Here is a 22625-nt window from a genome sequence, read left to right on the forward strand (position 1 = left end):
ACCTGGTTGTCTTCTAAAGCATCAATTAGTTCTTCATCCGATTTTAAAAGTGGAGTTGATGTCCGGTAGTGGTCTTCGTAGCAGAATTCCATGGCTGTCCATGTCTGGGTGATCTCTGTGAGAACCTGTGGTGACACATCTGAGTATAGACAATACTGGCAGACTGAACCCTTCTTCTTCAAGAACATCAGCAGGTTAGGACTGGGGCTGAAGTACTGTATAAGGAATGGATTAGGACTGGGGCTGAAGTATAAGGAACAGATTAGGACTGGGGTTGAAGTACTGTATAAGGAATGGATTAAGACTGGGTCTGAAGTATAAGGAATGGATTAGGACTGGGGCTGAAGCATAAGGAACAGATTAGGACTGGGGCTGAAGGACTGTATAAGGAATGGGTTAGGACTGGGGCTGAAGCATAAGGAACAGATTAGGACTGGGTCTGAAGTATAAGGAATGGATTAGGACTGGGGCTGAAGGACTGTATAAGGAATGGATTAAGACTGGGGCTGAAGGACTGTATAAGGAATGGATTAAGACTGGGGCTGAAGTATAAGGAACAGATTAGGACTGGGGCTGAAGTACTGTATAAGGAATGGGTTAGGACTGGGTCTGAAGTATAAGGAACAGATTAGGACTGGGTCTGAAGTATAAGGAACAGATTAGGACTGGGTCTGAAGTATAAGGAATGGATTAGCACTGGGGCTGAAGCACTGTATAAGGAATGGATTAGGACTGGGGCTGAAGCATAAGGAACAGATTAGGACTGGGTCTGAAGTATAAGGAACAGATTAGGACTGGGGTTGAAGTACTGTATAAGGAACAGATTAGGACTGGGGTTGAAGTATAAGGAACAGATTAGGACTGGGGCTGAAGTATAAGGAACAGATTAGGACTGGGGCTGAAGGACTGTATAAGGAATGGGTTAGGACTGGGTCTGAAGTATAAGGAACAGATTAGGACTGGGGTTGAAGTACTGTATAAGGAACAGATTAGGACTGGGGCTGAAGCATAAGGAACAGATTAGGACTGGGGCTGAAGGACTGTATAAGGAATGGATTAGGACTGGGTCTGAAGGACTGTATAAGGAATGGGTTAGGACTGGGTCTGAAGTATAAGGAACAGATTAGGACTGGGTCTGAAGTATAAGGAATGGATTAGGACTGGGGTTGAAGTACTGTATAAGGAATGGATTAGGACTGGGGCTGAAGTATAAGGAACAAAGCTACTGAGGTGTGCTGGAAATGAGGGTTGACCTTCTCGATGCCCATCTCCTTCACTGCCTTGTCCACGATGCTCCGCACATCCTCCTCCACCCTGTGCAGCTGCAGGGCCAGCAGCTCGGCCAGCGTGGTGTCCTCAGTCATGGCGAACTGCACCTGCAGGCAGAGAGGCCACACACACAGGCTACAGGACCCCCGCACCTCGCACACTGCCGCCGAAGCCAGCCGGACGCCCCCGCTAAACCTATAGCTTAGGACAATGACACGTAATGCAGGGGTTCGAGAGGGAGACTGCGTCAGTGCAGGAGCTGCAGAGGAATAAGCAGAGGTTAATTCCACACATTGTTCTGCTTCCCCACCTTGTGTCCCAATTCTTATTGTTTCTGTGTGGAATGAGCTCCTACTTGTACTCTTGTCATGTAATGACATTTGTGTAAAAAAAAATAAATAATAAAGGACGGTAAATAATGCAACAGGACTAGTTTGGGACAAAAAAAAATCAAGCAGCAGCTAAAAGTATTGTTGGTGGACCAATAGGTGGTGCTCTTCTCTCTGCACCAGAATTGCACCAGTATGCTGGCAGACGTACAATGCTCTAGGAGGTGCTGTCTCTTAGACAGAAGTTACTTGGTCATGAAGGCCCCATGGCACTGTTCAGGAGAGCAGGGGTATCAGCCCTGGAGCCCTGAACTGAATTCCACCCTGGACTTGAACAGTCTGCTCTCCCTAATGTGCCCATGTATCTGAACTGGTGAAGCCACTCCTCCCCAATGTCCCCCCCCAGTCTGTGTGCGACGGGACCGCCGGTGCTACACTCCTTTGCTGGAGCATTGGTTCCTCTTCCACAGGTGCTTTCAGTTAAAAAGCGCTGTATAAACGAAATGTGTGATTATGAGACAGAAGGATGTGCTCCAACGATGTAGCTAACAACTGAAGCGCCTGCTCTACATTCACAGGGGTTCCCTCAAGGCTCCTGGGCTCTCGCCGCTCGAGACCCTGCGGCTCACTCACCCCCGTGGTGCTGACCAGCTGGGCCCAGTGGCGCTCTCTGATGGCCGGGCTCTGCAGCTCGGTCACGGCGCGCAGGGAGGCCAGGAGGTTCTTCACGGTGGAGTCCAGGCCGCTGTAGGCACCCCAGGCCCGCGCCGCCTTGTCCAGCTGCCACATGTCCTGCGCAAATCGTCACGGCGACAACACGTCAGCGGTTCCCTGCGGCTCGGGGGGAACGTACGGCACAAGCAGGCCCAGACGGCACCTCCCAGCTCCCTCCACACGAAGCGAAAAGCGAACTGAACCGGACAACCTGAAATAATAAGACTGGTCTCCTATCAGAAGCAGAAGCATTCGCTAAAAATGTTAAAAATGTGTTACAGGAGAACAGCCCTGGTTACCGGGGACAACACTTACTCATAAGGCGTAAATGAGAAGAAAACGGGCAGAAGCCTGGTACAAGTGGAAACTACGTGAAAGTGTATTTAAAACGGAGAACAGGGCCACTTCTTTCCTCAAAGGCTTGAGGACAAGCTTTCATGAAACCACTGAATGAGATCAACTAACTCATAACCTCCTCTCAGCTGCAGTTTCTCCTGTGTTCTATATGATTTTAAAATGTGAAGATGATTGGGGATTACAAGTATGGTAAGACATGCTAAGAAAATAAAATATCAAATCCAATAAAATATCAGTGTGCTTATAAAAGATCACTAGTCTTTGATCAAAAAAGAGAGGTTTTGATTGTGTGGCCTGTCACAAGACACTGAACACGTTCAAACCCACCCAAAGCCTCTGCTGCGAGCTGTGTATCGATTCAGTGGAGCGCGCCAGGCGTGATGCACTGAATCACCTCCAAGTGCAGAGGAACAATTCTGGCCTCTGTTTCTCCTCCCTGAGCATTAGCACAAATTATATGTCATGTTCCATTACGCCACAGCTAAACTGCCTCCTTCCTTGTAAACAGCCGAAGTCTCTTTGATCCAATCAAGTCTGACATTCATGTCTCTCCCGTGATTGAGGGAAAATTACTGCAGAAAGGCTTTTACTGCCAGCTGACAGGGGAGAAAGCAGCTCTTGATAGTGCTTGCGCAGAAGCAGTCAGGTGTAACAATATTTAGTAGCATGAGAGCATAAGAAAGGTTACAAACAAGAGGCCCTTCGTCCCATCAAGCCTGCTTGGGCTGAATTCTGACTGTTCTGGGCTCTGGACCGGCGAGACTTTAGTCAGCAGTGCCGAGAAATTTTCTGTGGCCCCTACCTTGGCAAACCTCCGCAACTCCACCTCCATCTGCTCCACACGGACTTCTCTCCAGCGGGTCTTTGTCCAGGCATCTACACTGGTCTGCAAGACAAGCCCAAAAACGACACCCTTCACGAAGAGCAAGATCTGAGGCTCTTTGAAACGCAACGCTGCACCCCACCACCCTTGGCTGCAGCTGATTAAGTAACAAAGCTGTCATTTCTTGTGCAATTCTGCAATGCATAAGCAGGGCGCGTGTTTTTTTTTTCTGCAGAACAGCTTTTCTTATTCTACAGGAGGGTCAGAGGTCACTGCAATGAAGGCCTCGAAACCATTACAATATCTGAGCTGCAAACTGGCAAAAAGGTGACTGTGTGTGCCTGTATGACTGAGAAGAAAGTATACAGTAGCTCACTCCTAAAAGCTGTTTTTTATTTGATACAAAAAAAATGCACACATGTTAGAGAATATCCTGTGTCAGATGAAAAGCATACCCGAACATATATAATGATGTCCCACAGGTCTTTGAGGATCACAATTTCCTGACGGCACAGCTTGAGTTGCCTGTACTCCGGAGTGCTCACTTCAAACAGGTTACTGGACTCCTGCAAGCTGGCCATCTCTTCTTCCAGCTGCTGGATCTCTCTGTTTGCCTGGAAGGAAACCTCTGTCTGACAGTGGCTTGTATCTAGTGGCTGTATTACATGTTCCCACCATGTAAAATGTCACACATTTCTTCAGAATCACTCAATGTTACCCGGTGCTACTGTGCTCCAAAAGCTCAGCACAACCACTGATACTGGGGCCAACCATGTACTGATACATGTATGTTTATGATTAATAAAGAACCTCCCAAAATTGGAGACATTGTAAGAAAAATGAATACTGTGGGGAAAAGAGGAAGTTAATGTTACTTGTAAAGAGATTATACAAAGCTGCAGTCTTCAGAACACTTTAATGAATCATTTCACATAACAATTACACAGTGTTACCAGTGAGTCTAAAAACTTAAAAAATATATATTTACTTTTTGTAGTAGGCCGTAAGGTTTTTCGGAATTATAGGCAAAAGGTACTTCCAGTCTAAATCTTTCTCTAAATTCGCACTGCTTCATCTGAGGAAGAAAGAGAAAAGTATGTCAGTTCTGACAACAGGAGTATGTCAAGGCACCAGAATCTCAGTAACAGAGGGATCTGTGGAAGAATTCACTTACTTCAAATGCCACACACTTCCTTCTAATTACTGACACCTCAGCTGTCTGGAGAGGAGCAACTTCGTGTTTCACAGACACAGCAATTTTCTTGGTATTGTTCCATTTCTCCGGCAGCTCCTGAAGGGATTAAAAGGAGCAACACTGAAGGGATTAAAAGTTTGTTCTTCAGAGACAGTGATCAGCTCAAACAAACCGATAAATCCCTAAACTACAGAAAACACCTTTATATTGGAGGTCAGTAGAATTTGAGAAATGAGCAAGTGAGTGGGTCAACATGCTTACATGCATTTCTTGCAGATCAGGTGCTGTGGAGCCAAAATTAGAGTATGGAAAACACTCAATTTATAAACATGAGAACTGTGTTCTTTTAGATTAGATGAAAATGAATCACAGTTCCCAACTTGTTATGACACAGAGTAAACACAGTGTTTACTATGGTGATCCAGAAGTGCAAAACACTATAACACAAATGAGAGCACAAACAGAAAAGACTGCACGAAAAACCTACACAACACAAACAAAAATAAATGCACAAACAGAAAAGAATGCACAAATAAAAATGTGTTCTCACCACCGACATGACATCTGTTGTAAGGTGAGAGGGGAGGCTACAGACCAGTGTGAAGTCAACAAAATAATTGTAAATAATTAAAATAAACCTACAATTTAATGTTATATACTTTAGACTTCATATTTACATTTGTAATTTAAAATCCTAAAGGATTCAGAGTGGGGAAACTCGCATAAGAAGCCATATAAAGTATATGAACGTCTTATAAAAAACAGAGCCCTGGAAAGGTTAGAGAACTTGATAGCACACTGTCATGACCGTTGTGAGAGCCCATGTCTGTTTTGAACACATTTGCTTGCACATTCTTTTTTGTCTGTGTTGTGTAGATTTATTTTAGTGCAGTCTTATTGGTTTGTACACTCTTTTTTGTTTCTGTGTTTTGTTTCTTCTGGGCCAACGTAGGTTACTGCTAGATTCCACACGGTACAAGATGCACTTGTGGTCAAGGCCCGTGGCCTCACCTCCAGCTGTGTGCACACATGATCCGGCATGCGGTGCCCATAGCCTTCCAGCAGGACAATGGTCTCCTTCAGGGGGTGGAAGAGCTCATCAGTGGTCGCCTGGCGGTCTCTCACTGCCAGAAGATAGCCCATGACCTCCACCAGACCACTGTAGTCACCTTCCTTCAAAGGCCTCTGAAGGCCTTCGTCTGCCTCTTTTATAAATTCTTCCAATTCGTTGAGACTGAAAAGGAAAATAAATAAGAATCGGAATAACACACTGTACATCAAGGCCATAGTTCTCACTATATGATACATATGATACACATGCTTTAATCACAATCCTTCTTTCTTTTCCAGTCACGATTTCCAATAGAAAAGTCCAAATCACCATTTGTCACCATTTCAAAGAAAAAAAACAATTTGTAATTCTGTGGGGAATAAAAACAGTTGTCCCCTGCAGGATATAGTCTAGGGCAGGAGAGGCTCTGGGCTGCTGTGTGAGGAATAAATGGCTCTCTAATAATGGACAGAAGAAATCTTTTACAAGGCTCATGCTAAAACGTTTGTGAACTCTTCAAAGGTTATGAGATATGCGTAGGCGAATGGGCAAGGAGAAGGTCCTGACTGTTGCTCTCTGACACGCCGAAGCCACCAAGACAGCGAGACCAGCCTCTCACCTCTCCGTGACGTAGGTCATGAGGTGCTCTTTGAACATCCAGCTCCATTTCTTGATCGTATTTAAAAGACTGCTTTTAAATGACCTAATGTCCACTCTAAACCAGCTTTCAAACACCTTGGCGTCTTCAAGCGAGCTGATGTGAGCGTACATGTTCTCATAAACATCAATCTGTAAAAGAACAAAACAGTGAAGCACATGGGATGTGTAGCGAAAAAGCTTAACATTGTGCTTAAAACATTAACAAGAAAATTAAAAACAGCTTTAATAGTAAGGCAATTATTCAATGTACACATTTTCTTTGCAATACAATAAAATGAACACAAGAAAATGAAGAGTTAGTTAATTATATTTTTTCTCTTGCTTTGTCAATTTGTTTATGGCATTTGTAAAACACTGGGATTTTGTTCTGAACCAGACTTCTGCACAGAACTGAAATCTTGCGGAGCTGAATCACTTCCACAGAAGGCTGCCATGCACCCACCTGTGCTTTAAACTGATCGACGGAAGGAGGATTCTCAGGGATCGGGTCTTCACCATAAGCCCCGATCTCCTCCGTGGTCAACACGTGGCCATAGAGGAGGAACTGCTTCATGAACTCGCCTCGGTCGTCCACCCACAGGTGGCGGTAGGGCTCAAACACACTCTTGTACTCCACTGCCTTTCTGATGACATCGTCCACTCTGTCCAGAACTTCCTGCCGCAGGTCAGACAGGTCCAGCATGTCCTCCATGTCATGCTGTCCAGAGGACCCAGAGCAGAAGACACTCAACACACACGAAAACCTCTCAGCCTTCTGTTCCAGCAAACGGTCCTCATTCCCATTCTAGAGTACACTGAGGCGAGGATGCCTTCACAAGGATTTTATGTTCTTTTAAAATGTGCAATTAATATGCACGACAATACAAGTTCCACCTCAGGCAGCATTAAACACTCATCCTGTACAGGATGTCAAACTATGTTCATTCTAGTACTATGTGGTGAAAAAATATAGAAAATAATTGTTTTATATTTAATAAAATATGGAATATCCCAGATAGGAGTGAAGTAGGACATACTATATATACACATCTTGCACATATTGAAGGTTACAATATTACTGCTTCATTACACTGTGGTGAGTATTAGAGCAACAGCTGAAATCTGTTAATATACCTTTGTGCTGCCTGTACCACAAAGTATGTTATAACAAACTAAAACTAATTTGTATTAACAACCGCAGCAACTAACTTCCTCCTACAAAGGGTTAAGAGGAGATCAACTTCAAATAACAGGGTGAAACCTATCTAAAGTGAGAAACAACCTCTGTCACATACCGCACGAAGCTGTTTTACAAAACAGAGCTGTCTGGCTGCTCTGCGGGGTCAACTCAACGATGCATTGCTAAAAGTACTGAGCTCAATAAAGGCTGAAACTGTACTAGCAAGTCTCCTGCTTTCCTACAACATGACCATGAATTCCCTGGAAACTGTACCTGGTAGTCTTCCATGCCCAAGTGCCCAGCGACTCTCTTCACCTGCGCTGACACTTTAAAAACGTCACACAGCAGCTCGTCCACTAGATCATAGAAGCCATCTGCAGCATCTTTGTCCAGAGAGGGCTGGAAGGTGATTTCCGGGGCTCTGAGGATCATCTGTGCTTCAAACAGAGGCGCCGGCCTGAAGGTGCTCTCCGTGTTCTCGATGAAGAAATCCAGGGAGCGCCTGATGGAGCAGAAGAGCCCATCGACCACCATCTCGTCCACGTACTCCAGGTACACCTTCCACGCGCCAGAGGACGGATCCGCTCGGAAAAGGCCGCGGTTCTCCTGGCGCCGGCCAGCAGTGGGGATAAAACCGGGGGGAGGGGGGTCAAAGACAGATCTTCTAAACGGCAAACACTGTACACAGGTCATACAGCAACAGGCTGTACAAAGAGCCAGTGAAAAATGACCACCGTTTCTAAGAAAGAAGAAGATAACCTGATTGTATTACTGAAACACTGCCTAAGGGGTTCAGCGTGAAAAACCCCGATTTATGATTTGAGTATTGATGAAAATGAGCCAGACTGGCATGTCTCTCTACACATATACCCTGTTCGTGATGAAACCTGTGCTCTGATGAGCGGATAACTCCAGACGACCTGCGTCGGCGCCCATGGCGACAGCCTCCCTCGCGCGGGCGCACTCTCGCTCACCTCCACGAGCCCGTGGATCCGCTCGCCGTCCCGCCGCACGGAGCCGCAGCTCCTCGCCGCCCTGTCGGCCCTGTCCTCCAGGCAGAGCAGGGCGTCCGGCTTGCCGTCTCTTCTGCAGAACGGGGCCCGCCCGCCCCAGCCCTTCGTGAGGGTCTGGAGCCCCCCCACGTTGCCCTTCGCTGCCTGGACGCGGCGCCCCAGCTCGCACACCGCGTCCTTCACCGCGCTGGCCCGCTCCCAGCAGCCCTGCTGCGTCCACCTCAGGGTCTCCTCGGCGGCACGCAGACGCCCGTCAATGGCCGTCACCTCCTGCCTGACCAGAGGGAGCTCCACCTCCAGGACAGACTGCTTGAGCTTGTTGTACTCCTGCACCAGCAGCTCCAGGCCCCCCACATACTGCCAGGAGAAATGAGGGCAACGGGGGGGGGGGGGGGGGGGGGGATTTGGGGGTATGTACAGAGGTCAAAGGTCACTTCCACCCTGAATCGTGTCGGGGCAGCAGCTGAGAGGGGATCGAACGAGAATCAGGAAACGCTACAGCTTGGAAGTAGAAGGGCTGGAGAAACGTGTGAGCAAACGCTGTCCAGCTGAGACTGTGCTCTGGTCAAAAGGGAAATACACATCCTGGGAACATAACTTAGGGTCCAAAATTAAAATCAAAAGATCTTTAAGGACATGTTGTCACATGGTCTGCCTTCACTATTTATTATTTCAGGAATAGAATAATAACAGCAAATAATACACATCCACTACCTGTAACAGTAAGACCTTTGCTTTGAGTTATGGAAAAAAACTCTAGGAACACTTTCTGGACCTTGTGATCAAATGCTTCAATTTGTAACATGTTTGCAGTACATACAATGAAGAATTTCAGATATGCTAAACTACGTACCTTAATAAACATTTCTTTCTTTTCATACATCGCCAGTGCAGCCTCGGGAATATTGGTCTGGTTTAGCATTTGGAGATATTTCACTTCTCGAAGAACAGCCACCAGCTGCAAGAGTAGAAAGACAGTTTTCAAAGCTTCAACAAAGCCTCACCAGCAGATATCAATGCCACCACCAACCAGTTGATTCCACATAGTAGTAAAATAATTATTTTCATCTTGCAAAGAATACATAAGTCTGTGCCTATGACATACAGAAGAACACAAGCAAACATACTGATAGAATATTCACTGGCTTAGCTACTGCACATCTATCTGATCGACTTTCCAAACTGAGGAATACGGCTGCTGATTAATAGACCAGTGAATTGCTCAGACATCTCAGACAGACAACAGGTATCAGTGTTGTAGTTACTACCTCCATCATGATAGTTATTATAAACCTCTATCCTGAATAAGTTGAAGTAGGCGGCTGCATCAGCATGTATAGGCTGCAAAGGAACAGGTAAAGGTTAATTCCATGCTGAAAGGAGAAGACACAATGGTTCAGCTGTGGAGCTTTCTTCAGTTCTGAGGAAGGCTGATGAAGGCTCCACAGCTGAAACATCATGTCTCTTTTTTTTTCCTTTCAGCATGGAATAAACCTTTACAAGTTCCTTTATTCTGAAAGACAGGCCATCAAACCATGTCTCTCTTTTCTGGTCTGTTTTTTAGAATTGGCATGATTCTGCACACCATGTGTGCATTTGCAAGTATATATGTATGTCTGCCTCTCTCCTGTTTGAAAAGTATTGAATATTATGAACATTAATGAACACTAAATAAAAGCAGCAGTGTAATTCACTTCCCAATTCAACAGGCATTAAATGATACAAGCATGATGTTCGTGTTACCTGAGGGTCAAAATTCACAGAGAGGAGGCCACTGAGGGAATCACGCTTAATGAGAGGCTGATCCAGGTTGAACTGGCAAACTCCCTCCACCCCTGCCGCCCAGTCTGAGTACACCTCCTCCTCGTACCGGCCCAGCAAGGACAGCATCTCCACGAACTTCCGACAGACCAGCTCTGCTTCTGGAGCTCCGGAGCTTCAGCAACATTGGAAATGACAACGATGAGCTTGTTCAAGAGCAACTGCTGGCCAAGCAAACCACCAGCGACGGACCTGCTCATCGGTAGGAGTTCACCAATCTGAACATCACCGGAGAGATGAAGAATCAGGACCAGCTGCACGCCAGGGTGCCTGTGATGCCACTCTTGTTTCCTGATTCACCTCTGCCTCGTGGTGCGTTTTTGAAACTTTTTGCCCAAACGCATGTCAAAGTCTGTGAACTGTGACCACCACAGGCTGTCATCACCTTCCGTTTCTGCTACAATCTAAACTCAAGTGCTGCTGTATCCCTAAGTATAGGAGTTGGGATAGCAGTTATATCCCTAAACTGCACAATCATTAACTTTATTATTTGTAGAGGATTGTAGCGTAAAACATCACAGAACACAGAGGCGGAAAACACTTACAGGTTGTAGACAAGCTTTAGGTTTTTCCAAGGGGACTGAATTCTTTCCTTGAGCTCATTTGCCCACTTGAGGGATCCTGCTGTTAAAGGCATATTCTTGTTTACCATGTTCTTACAGTTCTGCACCTAAAACAACACAAGCCTCTGTGAGACCTTATTAATTAGCACATGCAAAATGGAATTTCATTTTCAGATTCACCTATAAAACAAGCAAAATTTGGTTCTGCATTTTTACATCATAACATAAGAAAGTTACTAATAAAAAGGCCAATCAACACATTTAGATCATATGGTTGCTATTACCATAACTAATCTGAGTATTTCAGGGTACGAGGTTCTGCAAACTTTGTGTGCAATTGAAAGATCTCCATAAATAACCTAGGCAGTGTTGTAAATATGACTTGTGTGCTTGTAGGGTAGTGGGACTTTGGAACCCGCTATATTCTTGAAGGCAATATCAAGGCTTCTTTAAAAAAAAAGGCTGATGAGATCCTGGAATTAATTAGTTACGAACTACCAAAGGAATGAGAAAGGACCAACAGGCTTCTTCTCATCTGTAACTATTCTGAAGTTCTTAAAATCCAAATACCTGTTTAATGTTGGAGTCATACAGCTGTTTACACCTTTCCAACTCCTGGTTGAAGAGTTGCAGCACCTTCGGAAAACTGGAACTAAAAATCTCCTTGACAGCAGGTCTTTCCAGGAAGCATCCGAATACAATAAGCAGCTGTATCACATCAGATTTTTTAAACCAGGATTTAATGACATGAGCTCAGTAAGCTTTACTTTCGCTCTTCACATTTCTTTTAAATATTATATGAAACACCATAACTTTAGAAGTAGTTCTGATAAATTATAACATAAAAAATGTAACATATTTCAACAAATTCAGATATGAAACAGATATTTCAGTAAGTATATTTCACAAGTCATACGTATGAAGCCGAAACCGACAATGTAGTAAATAACATTTTAACTGCACAATTTTATTAAAACATTAAAAGAGAAAAGAAACATTAACTTTCAAACTAACACACACATATATACGCGTCAAATACAGACACAAAGAGAGGCAGAATCAAGATGACAGGAATCCAGGCACAAAGCTCTGCAGATCTTTCTTGAAAACCCAGAACTGGTACTTGGCCCATAGGGTCTTTGCAATGGAAATACGGCGAACACAGTCAGTAAGAATGTTTTTATTTCGGCAGTCTCTCACAAGCAATTCCAAAACAATCAATTCCTTTCCCCACAGAATCCTTCCCAAGCTGACTGCATGCTGTTTTGGGATTACAATGTGGCTTTAGGAACAAACAAGCCAGTTTCATTCTTGCTCTTCGTGGTCCTATTGACTTATTTTCTCAGGAGAGCATTATCGTAGTCCCACCAAATAAATGCCAGCACTTAACCCACTCCATATGTGCAACAAAGCTATCATTGAAATAATAAAGCTATTTCTGTAGCTTGATTATTTCAATGATTTCCCAAAAGTTGTATCAGGTAGACTTAACAAAGGCAGGCCAGAAAAACTCTAAATTAGAACACGCATAAACCATATTGATTGCAAAACACTTCAAGTGTGCAAATTTAGTGCTTGATTGTGATAGCTATTGCTTATTTAGGAATCTTATTACATCTAATATATTTCATTTGAACAGAGACAAAGACCTATAAAGATAGCACTGGGGCTCCAAGAAAGCATGTGCTCTCTGCCAAGGAATCTAACAGCATACCTTCAGTGCAGATTCCAAACCGGAGCAGTCATTGAATGCCATGTACAGGATAGTGGCAAGGCGTCTATCAAAATCCAAGACTTTCCTTTTAAACATTTCATAATGCCGTTCGAATTCCTTAAGGATAAACAAAAATTAAACACTCAGCAGAGAAATACATTAATAAGAAAAACGAAAGCCGATTGGAAACAGAAAAGCAAACACGAACAATATATATAAGCACAGTGACCGGATACAATCTCAGGCTGAAAGTAATGTCCTTCAAAGAACCAAGTCTTGAACAGAGAGTACAAGGGGATCCGGATCTAGTATTCAGTAGGTCCCCCAAAGTACTGACAATGTCAACCCAGTGGATCCCTTCAGTGAAACAGTGAAACCCGAACCAGAAGAAGAAACTACACAGAAGTGTTTGTAAAACACTCTTTCACACAAAGGGTGGGGTCTTGAAGACGCTGCCCAGTCATGTTCTTTCAAACACAGCTGGATGAGACTCTCAGAACAGAGAATGGGTTGAATACCCTTCATCCTTGTCTGTGTGGGACAAGACTCTCCTTGTCCGACATCAAACTTTTCAGAAATTCACCACTTTTCTGAAAACAGGAAAATAAAAATGAAATGAATTAACTATGGTACTTTAAACCGCTTCAGTGTAGGACCGTTTTAGCTACAGTGAACGCTGGTTCTCCTCTAATAGAAACAGTTCACCTCACTTAGTCTTTCCTGGAAACACCGAGGGTCCTGTTAACTTGTGTAGCTCACTGGATTAATCACAGTCACCTACAGCAGGGGATAATCCCCTGATTGACAGCAGTGCAAACCACGACTGGTCTGAGATCACAGTGGTCTTTTTCACAGTGTGACTCAATCAGCTCTCAGCAACTGTTAGCTAAAGGAAAATAAAACCACTGATAAAAACTTACAAGGCGCTGGGATTTTGGAATAAAAGTCACATAACAACCAAAGTCAAATAATAACAAACCACTAACTAACTACTGTAACTGTTTGGCATGGTCACGTCAAGTCAGATTCTGGCTGTAATGAAGTAACCGTTTTCAAATTACTTAGACATATTAGCTAATTGCAGCAAGACATATTGATTGAAGGAGATAGTCATTTTATACAATCCTGATTCACAACACTAGAAAGGATATCATCTGTAGGAATGTCCAAACCCAACTGATTGTTGACAAAGGCAAGTGGTTAATGAAATTAAACATTTGATTGTATTAAACATACCTTACTGTACTTGTCTACAGTATGAATAAAATAATTATGTACTGTACCCTTTTCTAAACACATCTTTGTGTTGCAATATAGCTGAAAACAAAAAACAAATCCAACCTTAAAAATCACAAGAAAATAATTACATTTATTAACTGAAGCCAGGATTATAAGACATCTTGGTAAAAACAACCCAGATCAATTTTTTATCACATGAATGTATTTATCAACTGTTTCAAATGTTAACATCCATTCTTATACCATCACAAAGCATTTACTATCACTTCCTTAGAAATGCCCTGGTATACACTAAAGGTGCATTATTTTTATATTCAGATAAAAAGCCTCAAATGATATGGCAGTGTAAAACCCTTTACTAACCTAAGCGATGTCAAGGAAATAATTGTATGTGTTTTAAAAGCTATGGTTCATGGCCATAGATTATTGAGCCAACTTTACAATGTAGTGCAGTTTGAACCATCACTGCCAGTGCATAACGTATTAACTGTATGTACATATACTAAACAAGTGCGTATCTACGTCACTAGGCAAGTTTTAACAAGCCCCAAACTTTATCAAACTGATTAGTCTCATGTTGAGACATTTATCTACTAAACCATTTACATTTTTTTCTAAATTCTGGAATTATTTTTGAGTCTAATATAAACATGTAGCATTCTCTGACTGAAGAAATTACTGCATATAACAGCCGAGAAAATTAATCGGACACAGTACAGAAAGCCTGGTCACTTGGTTTGTGGAACAGAGGTCCTTTAGGTCATTGTGCAAACACAAATGTGGTCAAAGTCTGCCACTAACCAGATTTTTCACTGCTAACAGGATCAGTTACTGTAGCTATGTTTCTGCTCTCACAAACAAGGCATTGTGACTAAGTATCTTGTATAAAGTCTCATTTATAATAATAATTATTATAATTGCTTACACTTATATAGTGCTTTTCTGGACACTCCACTTAAAGCGCTTTACAGGTAATGGGGACTCCCCTCCACCACCAATGGTGGTTTATGGTTTATTCTCAAAAATAAAAATATAATAACACAATATTAATTGCAAAATATTTTCCTACAGGAAAGTAATATTTTTCAGCTAAATAATGAGAAGTAATTAAATGCATTTCAGTTGTAGCTTTCATCCCAAAATATCCGAGAGCTGCTCGCATAAGGAAGGTGCACCACTCCAATCATCACTGAAGTTCAACTTCACCTCGGTGACTGTGTGGGAGACACACAGGGGCCACTCTGCACCAGCAGCCCCACCTGGGAGACACACAGGGGCCACTCTGCACCAGCAGCCCCACCTGGGAGACACACAGCACCAATTCTGCATCAGCAGCCCCACTTGGGAGATACACAGCAGCCATTCTGCACCAGAAACCCCATCCAGCACTACTGAGCTTCCAAAATCTTATAGCTTGATCGTAGTAGTGAAGTTTGTTATTTACAGAAGTGGTGTATAAATACAGTTAAACTACAACATATGACATATGCACTAGAGAGACAGGGTGTTTTTATTAATTTGACTGACAAGAATTTTTACTCTCCAGAACCTCCTGTTTGATTTGGCAGCTGACCTGCCACCTGCCTTGATGCCAGGGGAGATCAAAGGCACGCACACTCCCTCACAGTTGCGTTACCGGGCCAGCAGTACTCTGCTTTCTGCACTGCAGTCCTTTACTGCACTAAAAGTCAGTGCAGTATGACGTTTTGAATCGGGACTTCTTGCATGGCGAACCACTAGGAATCACCGTGAAGGTGGTGTTCACCTAGGTATCGCCATCCCACTCGATTTCCACTGTACCTGCTTGCACTCCCATGGCTTTCTGGCTGTGACCACAGAAGGCTGGATTCTAACTCAAGACCTCCAAGGTCCTGCATTCTGAGAGGAGATAGCTGATGCTCTGGCTATTCAGGAGGCTTTTTAGAACAGCCTGTCCAGCCAGGTCCACTGCCTGGGCCATCAACACCACTTATAGCAGCAACCTGGTTTTCAATAGAGGTCTCCCATCATAGTGCTGGCTGAGCTGCTGTTGCTATGTCTTTCTTGCAACTTTTGCAGACCAGAAATATTGTGCATGAGGTCTTTTTAGCATACTGTACAAAGGTAACATATCTCGCAATTGAAATTCTATGTTTAACTATATATCTTCACATTCCATTGTTTTTTTAATGGCTTTCCCAGATGATGGAAATCTTCCTCGAAGATGGAAGCGATGTTAACACTTTTGGTGTTACTTTTTTTAAAGTAGGTTCTTTGAGATCGATTTTTCTCATCATCTGACGCCATGTTTGTAGTTTGTTTTTCTGCTGTTTGCATGTAACACTGTGCGCCACCAGTAGAATCATAACAGAACTTCAAATATTTCTCATTACCTGACTGTTATAGTCTAGAGGGTTGTAGTCACCGTCCTTAAATACTCTGCAGGACTCCAAAAACTCATCACGCATCTTACAAATGCCGTCACTGAGCACTTTCCCTTTGCTTCCTCCAAACTCCAGCTTCTCCAGCTTCTGAAACTCCAGCATGATGAGTAATAGGTCCTACAAGTGCGGAAACAGCACTGTTAACAGGCCGTGCATCCAGGCGGTGCAGTTCGCACAGTACCTAGTGTCAACACAAAATGATTTGCTTTTTTACAGTACAAGTGCTTTCTGCTCTCACTTATGTAAATGAAAATGCAAAAACCATTTCTGGTTAAGAGCTGATTGCATGTTTTAGAAACTCCATTTAGCAACAATCTATCAGTAGTGTTCCATGTAGGTTTTTTTTTTAAATAAGCAAATACTTAGGATTTGCTATCCTCAGTGAGGACGACTAATTGTCAGTATTAGGATTAGCATCCTTCATTAAGAAGGAAACCAGTCACTTCATCACCAATATTCCTCAAAGACGCCACATGGGCAGTTGGTGCCTTGCTGGGCATGAGCTGCCTGCACTAACCCCAAGCCTAACTCCAGCGCTACAGTTACCTCCACTTCAAGAAGACGTGCGAGGAGCCTGTCACATCGCGTGAACACCATCTGGGAGGGGAAGTCCCAGGGCTTGAACGTCTCTCCACTGCGGATGAAGCCTGCAAGCTTCTCTCTGCAGCTCACAAAAGTCTCCCTGAAACACCTGAAGACCTTCAGAGACGCCTGGACCTGCTCCAGTGCTTCCTCTGGTTCTCCTTTGAGGAGGTCTTCAGGTGACAAGTAATCTATAGCCTGGAATACAAATACCATGCAGTAAGACTGTCTTACTCCACGTTTTGCACTGACTTCTCATTTGCACAATGTACCATACAAACACCTGCATTCATATTTAAATTCAGATTATTAATCCAACAATCAAGATAAATAAAAATGTTTTTTTGCAAAGTGTTCAACGTACAGTTAGGTACTGGATTTAAAGAATGTGTATGTCATTCCATGTGTTGCAAATAAAATGAAAGGAAAATAAATGTTTTGTATTGTTCTAAGATACAATAAATCACGGAATACAATAATTAAGCTGCTCTTAGACAGTCCTGATGTGTTTCTAACGTTAGTCAATAAATTTGCTATTAATAAGGAGCATTCATGTGTGAGTACAGTTCTTAACACGATCACATTGTATAAACCCTTTCAAAACTGTTTTTCTTCTCCTTGCAGAGAAGCTACTGGCAAGTGTCAGGACTGCGGCACAGCATGAAGGGACTCTTCCTCAGCCAGTACTGTGTGCGACCCGTGATTATTTCTTCTGGTCTGGCGCCGTGCACGCAGACCCGTCAGAAACACCCGTTACCTGCTCGATGAGCAGGTTGCAGAATTCCTGGAGGAGGACGACGATCCGCGCGGGGGTGTGGTAGGACTTGCAGCGGGTCCAGAGGAGGCCCAGGGTGTGGAAGAGAGGAGGGAGGAGAGGCCGAAGCTGAGGGAACAGCGTGTCCTGCAGCAGAGCCAGGTGCCTGTGCAGTGGCTGCAGGTGCAGCTCCACATCCTGGGCCTCTGCCAGAGCTGGGGAGCAACAATTCCTTTAACATCCCTGATGACATTACAACATTAACATTACTCAAAACGTCTCGCTTTCTGTAGTTTGCACAATCAAGCTATAGGGTAAGAAAATCAGATTTGGCCGGTTGGTCAATTCAGCTTCTGGGCCTTGACGGCACCTTACACCAGCTGCTTAACAAGAGCTGAGCTGCAAAAAACATCTGAGCTTTTATTTCATTATTTTTATCAGGGGTGAGAGGGGTGCTGTGCTTGGTTTAGTCCATGTCTTTACTGAGCTTAAACGGAGAAGTAAATAAAAAAGAAACTGAAATGAAAACTAAACAAACAGGTCAAGCTTAACGAACAACAGGTTTTCTGATTTAGTTAAAGCTGAACTGCATTTAAGAAAGTAAGCACCTCTAAACAATTCTTACCATCAGCTACATCCATAACAGTAGTCCTGAATGTGGGATAATAGCTGCTGTCAGTCATTTTCAAAATCTTCCCCATTTTTTGGACAACAGGGCTTTGAAGCTGGAATGAAACAGGTGTAATTAGGCAGCATGGTCATGAATTGCAAGATCATGGTAGTGAAGGTGGACGTTACTGTCCCCATCTGACTAGCCTGAGCTGGAACTGGACTGTAAAATCACAGACCTGCAATGAGTATTTCTGACTGAATGAGGACGCCTCTGTGAATTCTGTCTCTTTTGCCACTTTCTGCCTCCCCCTACCCATTCTCACGTGTTCCTTAATAATAATAATAATAATAATAATAATAATAATTAATAACTCCTCACACTTATATAGCGCTTTCCTGCACACTCCACTCCATGGAAATCCTTCTTCCATCCTCACCACTCCACCCCTTTGCCTCATATCTCTGCCCTCTCCTCCTCGCACCTCTCGGACAAAACTTTTTCTTCTTTTTACTTGTCGGAGAGGAACCGTCCCTGTTCCCCATTTGCTTGCTCCTGTCTTCCCTGCTTTCCGAGCTGTCCGTCTCCGGAGCGGCGGGAGAGCCCGACGAGACTCACCTGCGTGTGAATGCTCAGCAGATTCTCTCTTCTAGAGCTCCAGAAGTCCAGCTCAGCGCTGGGGCCTGGATTGAACCCCTCCAGGAGAAGCCTGGCAGAGTCTTCCTTCAGCACGTCTCTGATCTGGTGTGTCCAGCTTATCACCATGGACTCTGTGGCATGTATCACCGTCCTGTCCCTGTAATCTCGCCTGAAGGTAACAAAAACTAAATGGTAAAGGAAAGCCAGTTTGGAGACCCAACTTTATATTATCAATAGATTGAATCTTCCCCCTTTGTCATGTGGGACTGTTCATTTTAGGCTTTATATATATATATTTAGAAACAAATGTTTATAAAAGACAAAGCCAAGCAGCTTTAGTATTTATTTCATGATGCACTTCTTAGAAATAACTTCTTGATTTTTTTGTCTTTCCAAAGCAAGGCAAAACAGGCAACTAAAAAACAACTGGGAATTGTCATCGCAGTGCAGGGTAGTGGTGTGTCGTACACATTGCCGCTGTCCGGCTGCGCTCCTCCGATCCTGGCTGTCGCAGCCGGGATAGGCAGGGTGGTCCGACCGGAGCGCTGCCCTTCCACCACGGACACCTTGTTCCTCAGACTCTCCACATGGCGAGAGACGTCCTGGGACGTGAAATTAGGCCACCCCTGGTGGTTTCTTCTGTTGGAAAGAACTGGAACAAAAATCTAGAGAAGGCAGAGAGACAAATGACGACAAATCTTCCGAAACACTGCTAGATCTTCGCTGATACTGTTACAATGAACTGCTATGAATTTCAGACCCAAACATGACCTTTTTCCTTTCTTATCTTTTTCTGAGCTGATAACTAGAATTGGAAAGCAATTTAAGAATGCACTGCAAATATTGTATCGTTCCTCTGTCTTTGTAATGATCCATTTCACTGACTGCTAGTTTAAATAGCTTTGTCCTTGTGAGGTATCTTGTAATTGTTACTTCTGAAGGAGCTGTATATTATCTAGTACACTATTACGAACACTTCCCCAGGAAAAGACAGAGGGAGTTGCGGGAGATCTCCCAACACATGCTGCCTCTCAGTGTTAATACCTCTGAGCTTTGGTCCATTGTGATCCTGCCTCTCACTAGATTGATTAGATGAATAGCAAAGTGCTGGAGAGAACCATACAGTACATCTGCTAGCATACTGTTAGCAGTGGAGTCATTTCAGTTGTTCCCTTTTTTACAGCAGTGTACCTTCAGCGAGGACTAGGAAGACAGTCTTTAATGAGTCACTTTTTTCCCCCAAAGGTATTAGTGCTTTTACTTCTGGGAAGAATGCATACACTGCACCACAAGACACTGGAGTATTAGTGAATATCCCTTATGATGTCACACAGAGTCCTCTTCAGACTGCTCCAGCCTTTCCTGCTGAGGGCTCAGGGAACTGCAGTACATGCACCCCAGTTTTGCACACAGGTGATAACCCCTGGAAGAGTGAAGGAACACAGCTGAAGTGCTCTTACCTTTTCAACAGTGCTGGACACCTGCTCCAGCAGCGACAGAGACACAGTCCCGAACAGCAGCGATGTCTTGTAATTGTCAGAATGAACGCAGCCGGCCCTCTTCTTAAGAACATACACTCCCCTGTGTTTACAATCTGCCGAGACCTAAGCCGAAGCACACCGCTCATTAGTTTGACATTAAACGCTTCGTTGGAATCTTCTAAATATATTTTAGGTAATCTGAATTCGCAGGTAAAACCCCAGCCACAAAGGTTAAAGTATTCCTGGGGTAAATATTTCGGTGTAAAGGGTCGTGTGAGGGGTCTCTTTTTACTGCTTTGCTAAAGTAAGACATTTAACTGCGTAAAGTGGGAAGAAGTCATTAAACGCATTTCCATTATAGTTAACATAACGGCAGACAGCAACAGCCTTACAGCATCTTAAATTTACCTCACGAGTAGCAGCCAAAAGGCCGGCCGATGTGATGTAAAATACCAACATCCTGTTGGTGTCCCTCTCCAGAAAGTCGCTGAGAACTGCCTGATTCTCCTCCAGGGCGATATAGCTGTCCCATTTCTCCGACTTCACTTTTAGTGACTGGCTGAGTTTGTTGGCGACAAATTGCACCCTTTCATCTTCTGCGAAACTGGGGACCTGTTCCTCCTCATCGTCGTCTGCCATTGTTGGGGTTCAGGCAGTAGTGGGAACTTGAAAACACTCGAAGTTCAATTTAATGGGCGAATCTTCGGGAAGGACTGGGAGTCTGGGTAGAGCTGGGGCCTCGTGTGGCTACAGTCACACGGGGCCAGTCAGGATAGGTAGGGACCCACGCTTTCGTTAACAGTGTGTAGTTCTGCGTCTTTTATGCTCCTTGAATCGGTGCAATCTGTGCAGCCGACTGATAGATGCGTCCGCTGAAATCTGCTTATGCGTCGTTCTTTAGGTCTTAAAGGAGTAACAGGCCGGTCCGTTCAACTGTGTTGAAGCCATGGGACTGGCAAGCGGGCAGGAACTGCTGGATGCAAGTACGAGCTCTAATGAAAGGGAAAGGATCGGTGGGCGTGGTAGCGTCTTGTTTCCCTGGAAATAGTGTAACTATTTCAGCTGTATCTGGCCCTGCCTAGCTGCGCGCCCCATTCACGGAGATCGGCCCCCGGGGGGGTGGTTATCTCTACAAGCTCGAAAAAAAAAACAACTGCAATGCTTCGCCGAAGTTCCTGTACTGACGCACAATGTAAACGTTTAGATTTTTTTACATCAATTAAAAGCGTTCGTACATAATGTTAGTCCCAGTTTAACTACTGTGGTGAGCGGAGAGGTATGTCGATCGTTTTGAGCAGAATTGTGAGTGCTCCAATTTTATTGCGTTAGAGGGAGTGTCGTGAAAATAATTGTTTTGTATTATTAAATATAGACACTAAGGAAGTGCTGGTTTGAGTTGAAATTGTATGCAGTATACACATTCCGTAGAAATGTTACAATCAATTCACCGTTTGCATAATGCAGGCAATAAGGGGAGTTCTGGTTTAGACCCCGGGACGCAAGAAGGTGGGATGTCTCGGGTTCAAACACCCGGCTCTCGGGTGTTTTCAGCACAATATTCGGTATACACAGGTTCCTAAATTATTTCATGCTAATAACTGTGTGGTATTTAAAATTATAATCAGGAGATACAGTAAAGTAGTAGGTTGTGTAGCCTACTATGCTAATTGTATTTCTTCACAGAAGAAGGTAAAAATAGGTTTACTCTTTTAAAACTTTTTTAATTTTTTCATTAATTTACTCTTTTTAATGTCCCTGCTCCACAAACCCTCAGACCTCAGACTGCAGAGTAACCTCATCTAGTCCTGGACAGTAATTAGGCTTTCTGGTGGTATATCCTCCCTGTGATTTCCACATCCATTAAATTTAATTTCTGCCACATAAGGGAGTCGTTTCTTTCCTGTAAACTAACAGGGTTCTGTTCAAAGGAATGAGCTAAGGCAATCTGCAGGAGACTTACAGCACTGCTACTGTAACGATGCTGCAAATAGATTGACTGTAATCATCAATTTAGGATATTTCATTAATTGCACATTCCACTGCATCTCGACCCCCTTGCAAGATAGAAAATGGTGTGCATGCTCAGTGACCACTCAAGAGTAACATGAACAGGTGAACTCTGGGGGCCAGCAAACATCTGAGGTGGCAGAAAAAGAGTCGGAGAGTGTTTTTATTCACTGATGAACGCTGCTTTGCCTTTGACAGACTTCATGGGAAGTTAAGTGTGGA

The 22625-nt window shown here is 43.8% G+C and overlaps 1 protein-coding gene across 1 annotated transcript in view; it reads right to left on the bottom strand.

Moving 5' to 3' along the window:
* si:dkey-233k19.3 (dynein axonemal heavy chain 11) overlaps nucleotides 1-21334 on the bottom strand; it is a 75983-nt gene extending 54649 nt beyond the window's left edge. The window contains exons 1-25 of the mRNA XM_069194733.1: nucleotides 20805-21334; nucleotides 20376-20519; nucleotides 19384-19580; nucleotides 18895-19084; nucleotides 18292-18391; nucleotides 17670-17881; nucleotides 16877-17110; nucleotides 16280-16447; nucleotides 12669-12785; nucleotides 11525-11662; nucleotides 10937-11061; nucleotides 10314-10506; nucleotides 9424-9528; nucleotides 8532-8927; nucleotides 7831-8163; nucleotides 6841-7095; nucleotides 6358-6527; nucleotides 5699-5921; nucleotides 4667-4783; nucleotides 4481-4567; nucleotides 3948-4106; nucleotides 3472-3555; nucleotides 2232-2390; nucleotides 1254-1376; nucleotides 3-125 (exon numbers count right to left, since the gene is read on the bottom strand). Coding sequence (XP_069050834.1) covers nucleotides 3-125; nucleotides 1254-1376; nucleotides 2232-2390; nucleotides 3472-3555; nucleotides 3948-4106; nucleotides 4481-4567; nucleotides 4667-4783; nucleotides 5699-5921; nucleotides 6358-6527; nucleotides 6841-7095; nucleotides 7831-8163; nucleotides 8532-8927; nucleotides 9424-9528; nucleotides 10314-10506; nucleotides 10937-11061; nucleotides 11525-11662; nucleotides 12669-12785; nucleotides 16280-16447; nucleotides 16877-17110; nucleotides 17670-17881; nucleotides 18292-18391; nucleotides 18895-19084; nucleotides 19384-19580; nucleotides 20376-20519; nucleotides 20805-21035 — 4383 coding nt within the window. The 5' untranslated portion in view covers nucleotides 21036-21334. The remainder of the gene's footprint in view (nucleotides 1-2; nucleotides 126-1253; nucleotides 1377-2231; nucleotides 2391-3471; nucleotides 3556-3947; nucleotides 4107-4480; nucleotides 4568-4666; nucleotides 4784-5698; nucleotides 5922-6357; nucleotides 6528-6840; nucleotides 7096-7830; nucleotides 8164-8531; nucleotides 8928-9423; nucleotides 9529-10313; nucleotides 10507-10936; nucleotides 11062-11524; nucleotides 11663-12668; nucleotides 12786-16279; nucleotides 16448-16876; nucleotides 17111-17669; nucleotides 17882-18291; nucleotides 18392-18894; nucleotides 19085-19383; nucleotides 19581-20375; nucleotides 20520-20804) is intronic.
* Nucleotides 21335-22625: the final 1291 nt, after the last annotated feature.

The sequence above is a fragment of the Lepisosteus oculatus genome, chromosome 10 (genome assembly GCF_040954835.1).
Source record: "Lepisosteus oculatus isolate fLepOcu1 chromosome 10, fLepOcu1.hap2, whole genome shotgun sequence".
NCBI lineage: Eukaryota > Metazoa > Chordata > Actinopteri > Semionotiformes > Lepisosteidae > Lepisosteus > Lepisosteus oculatus.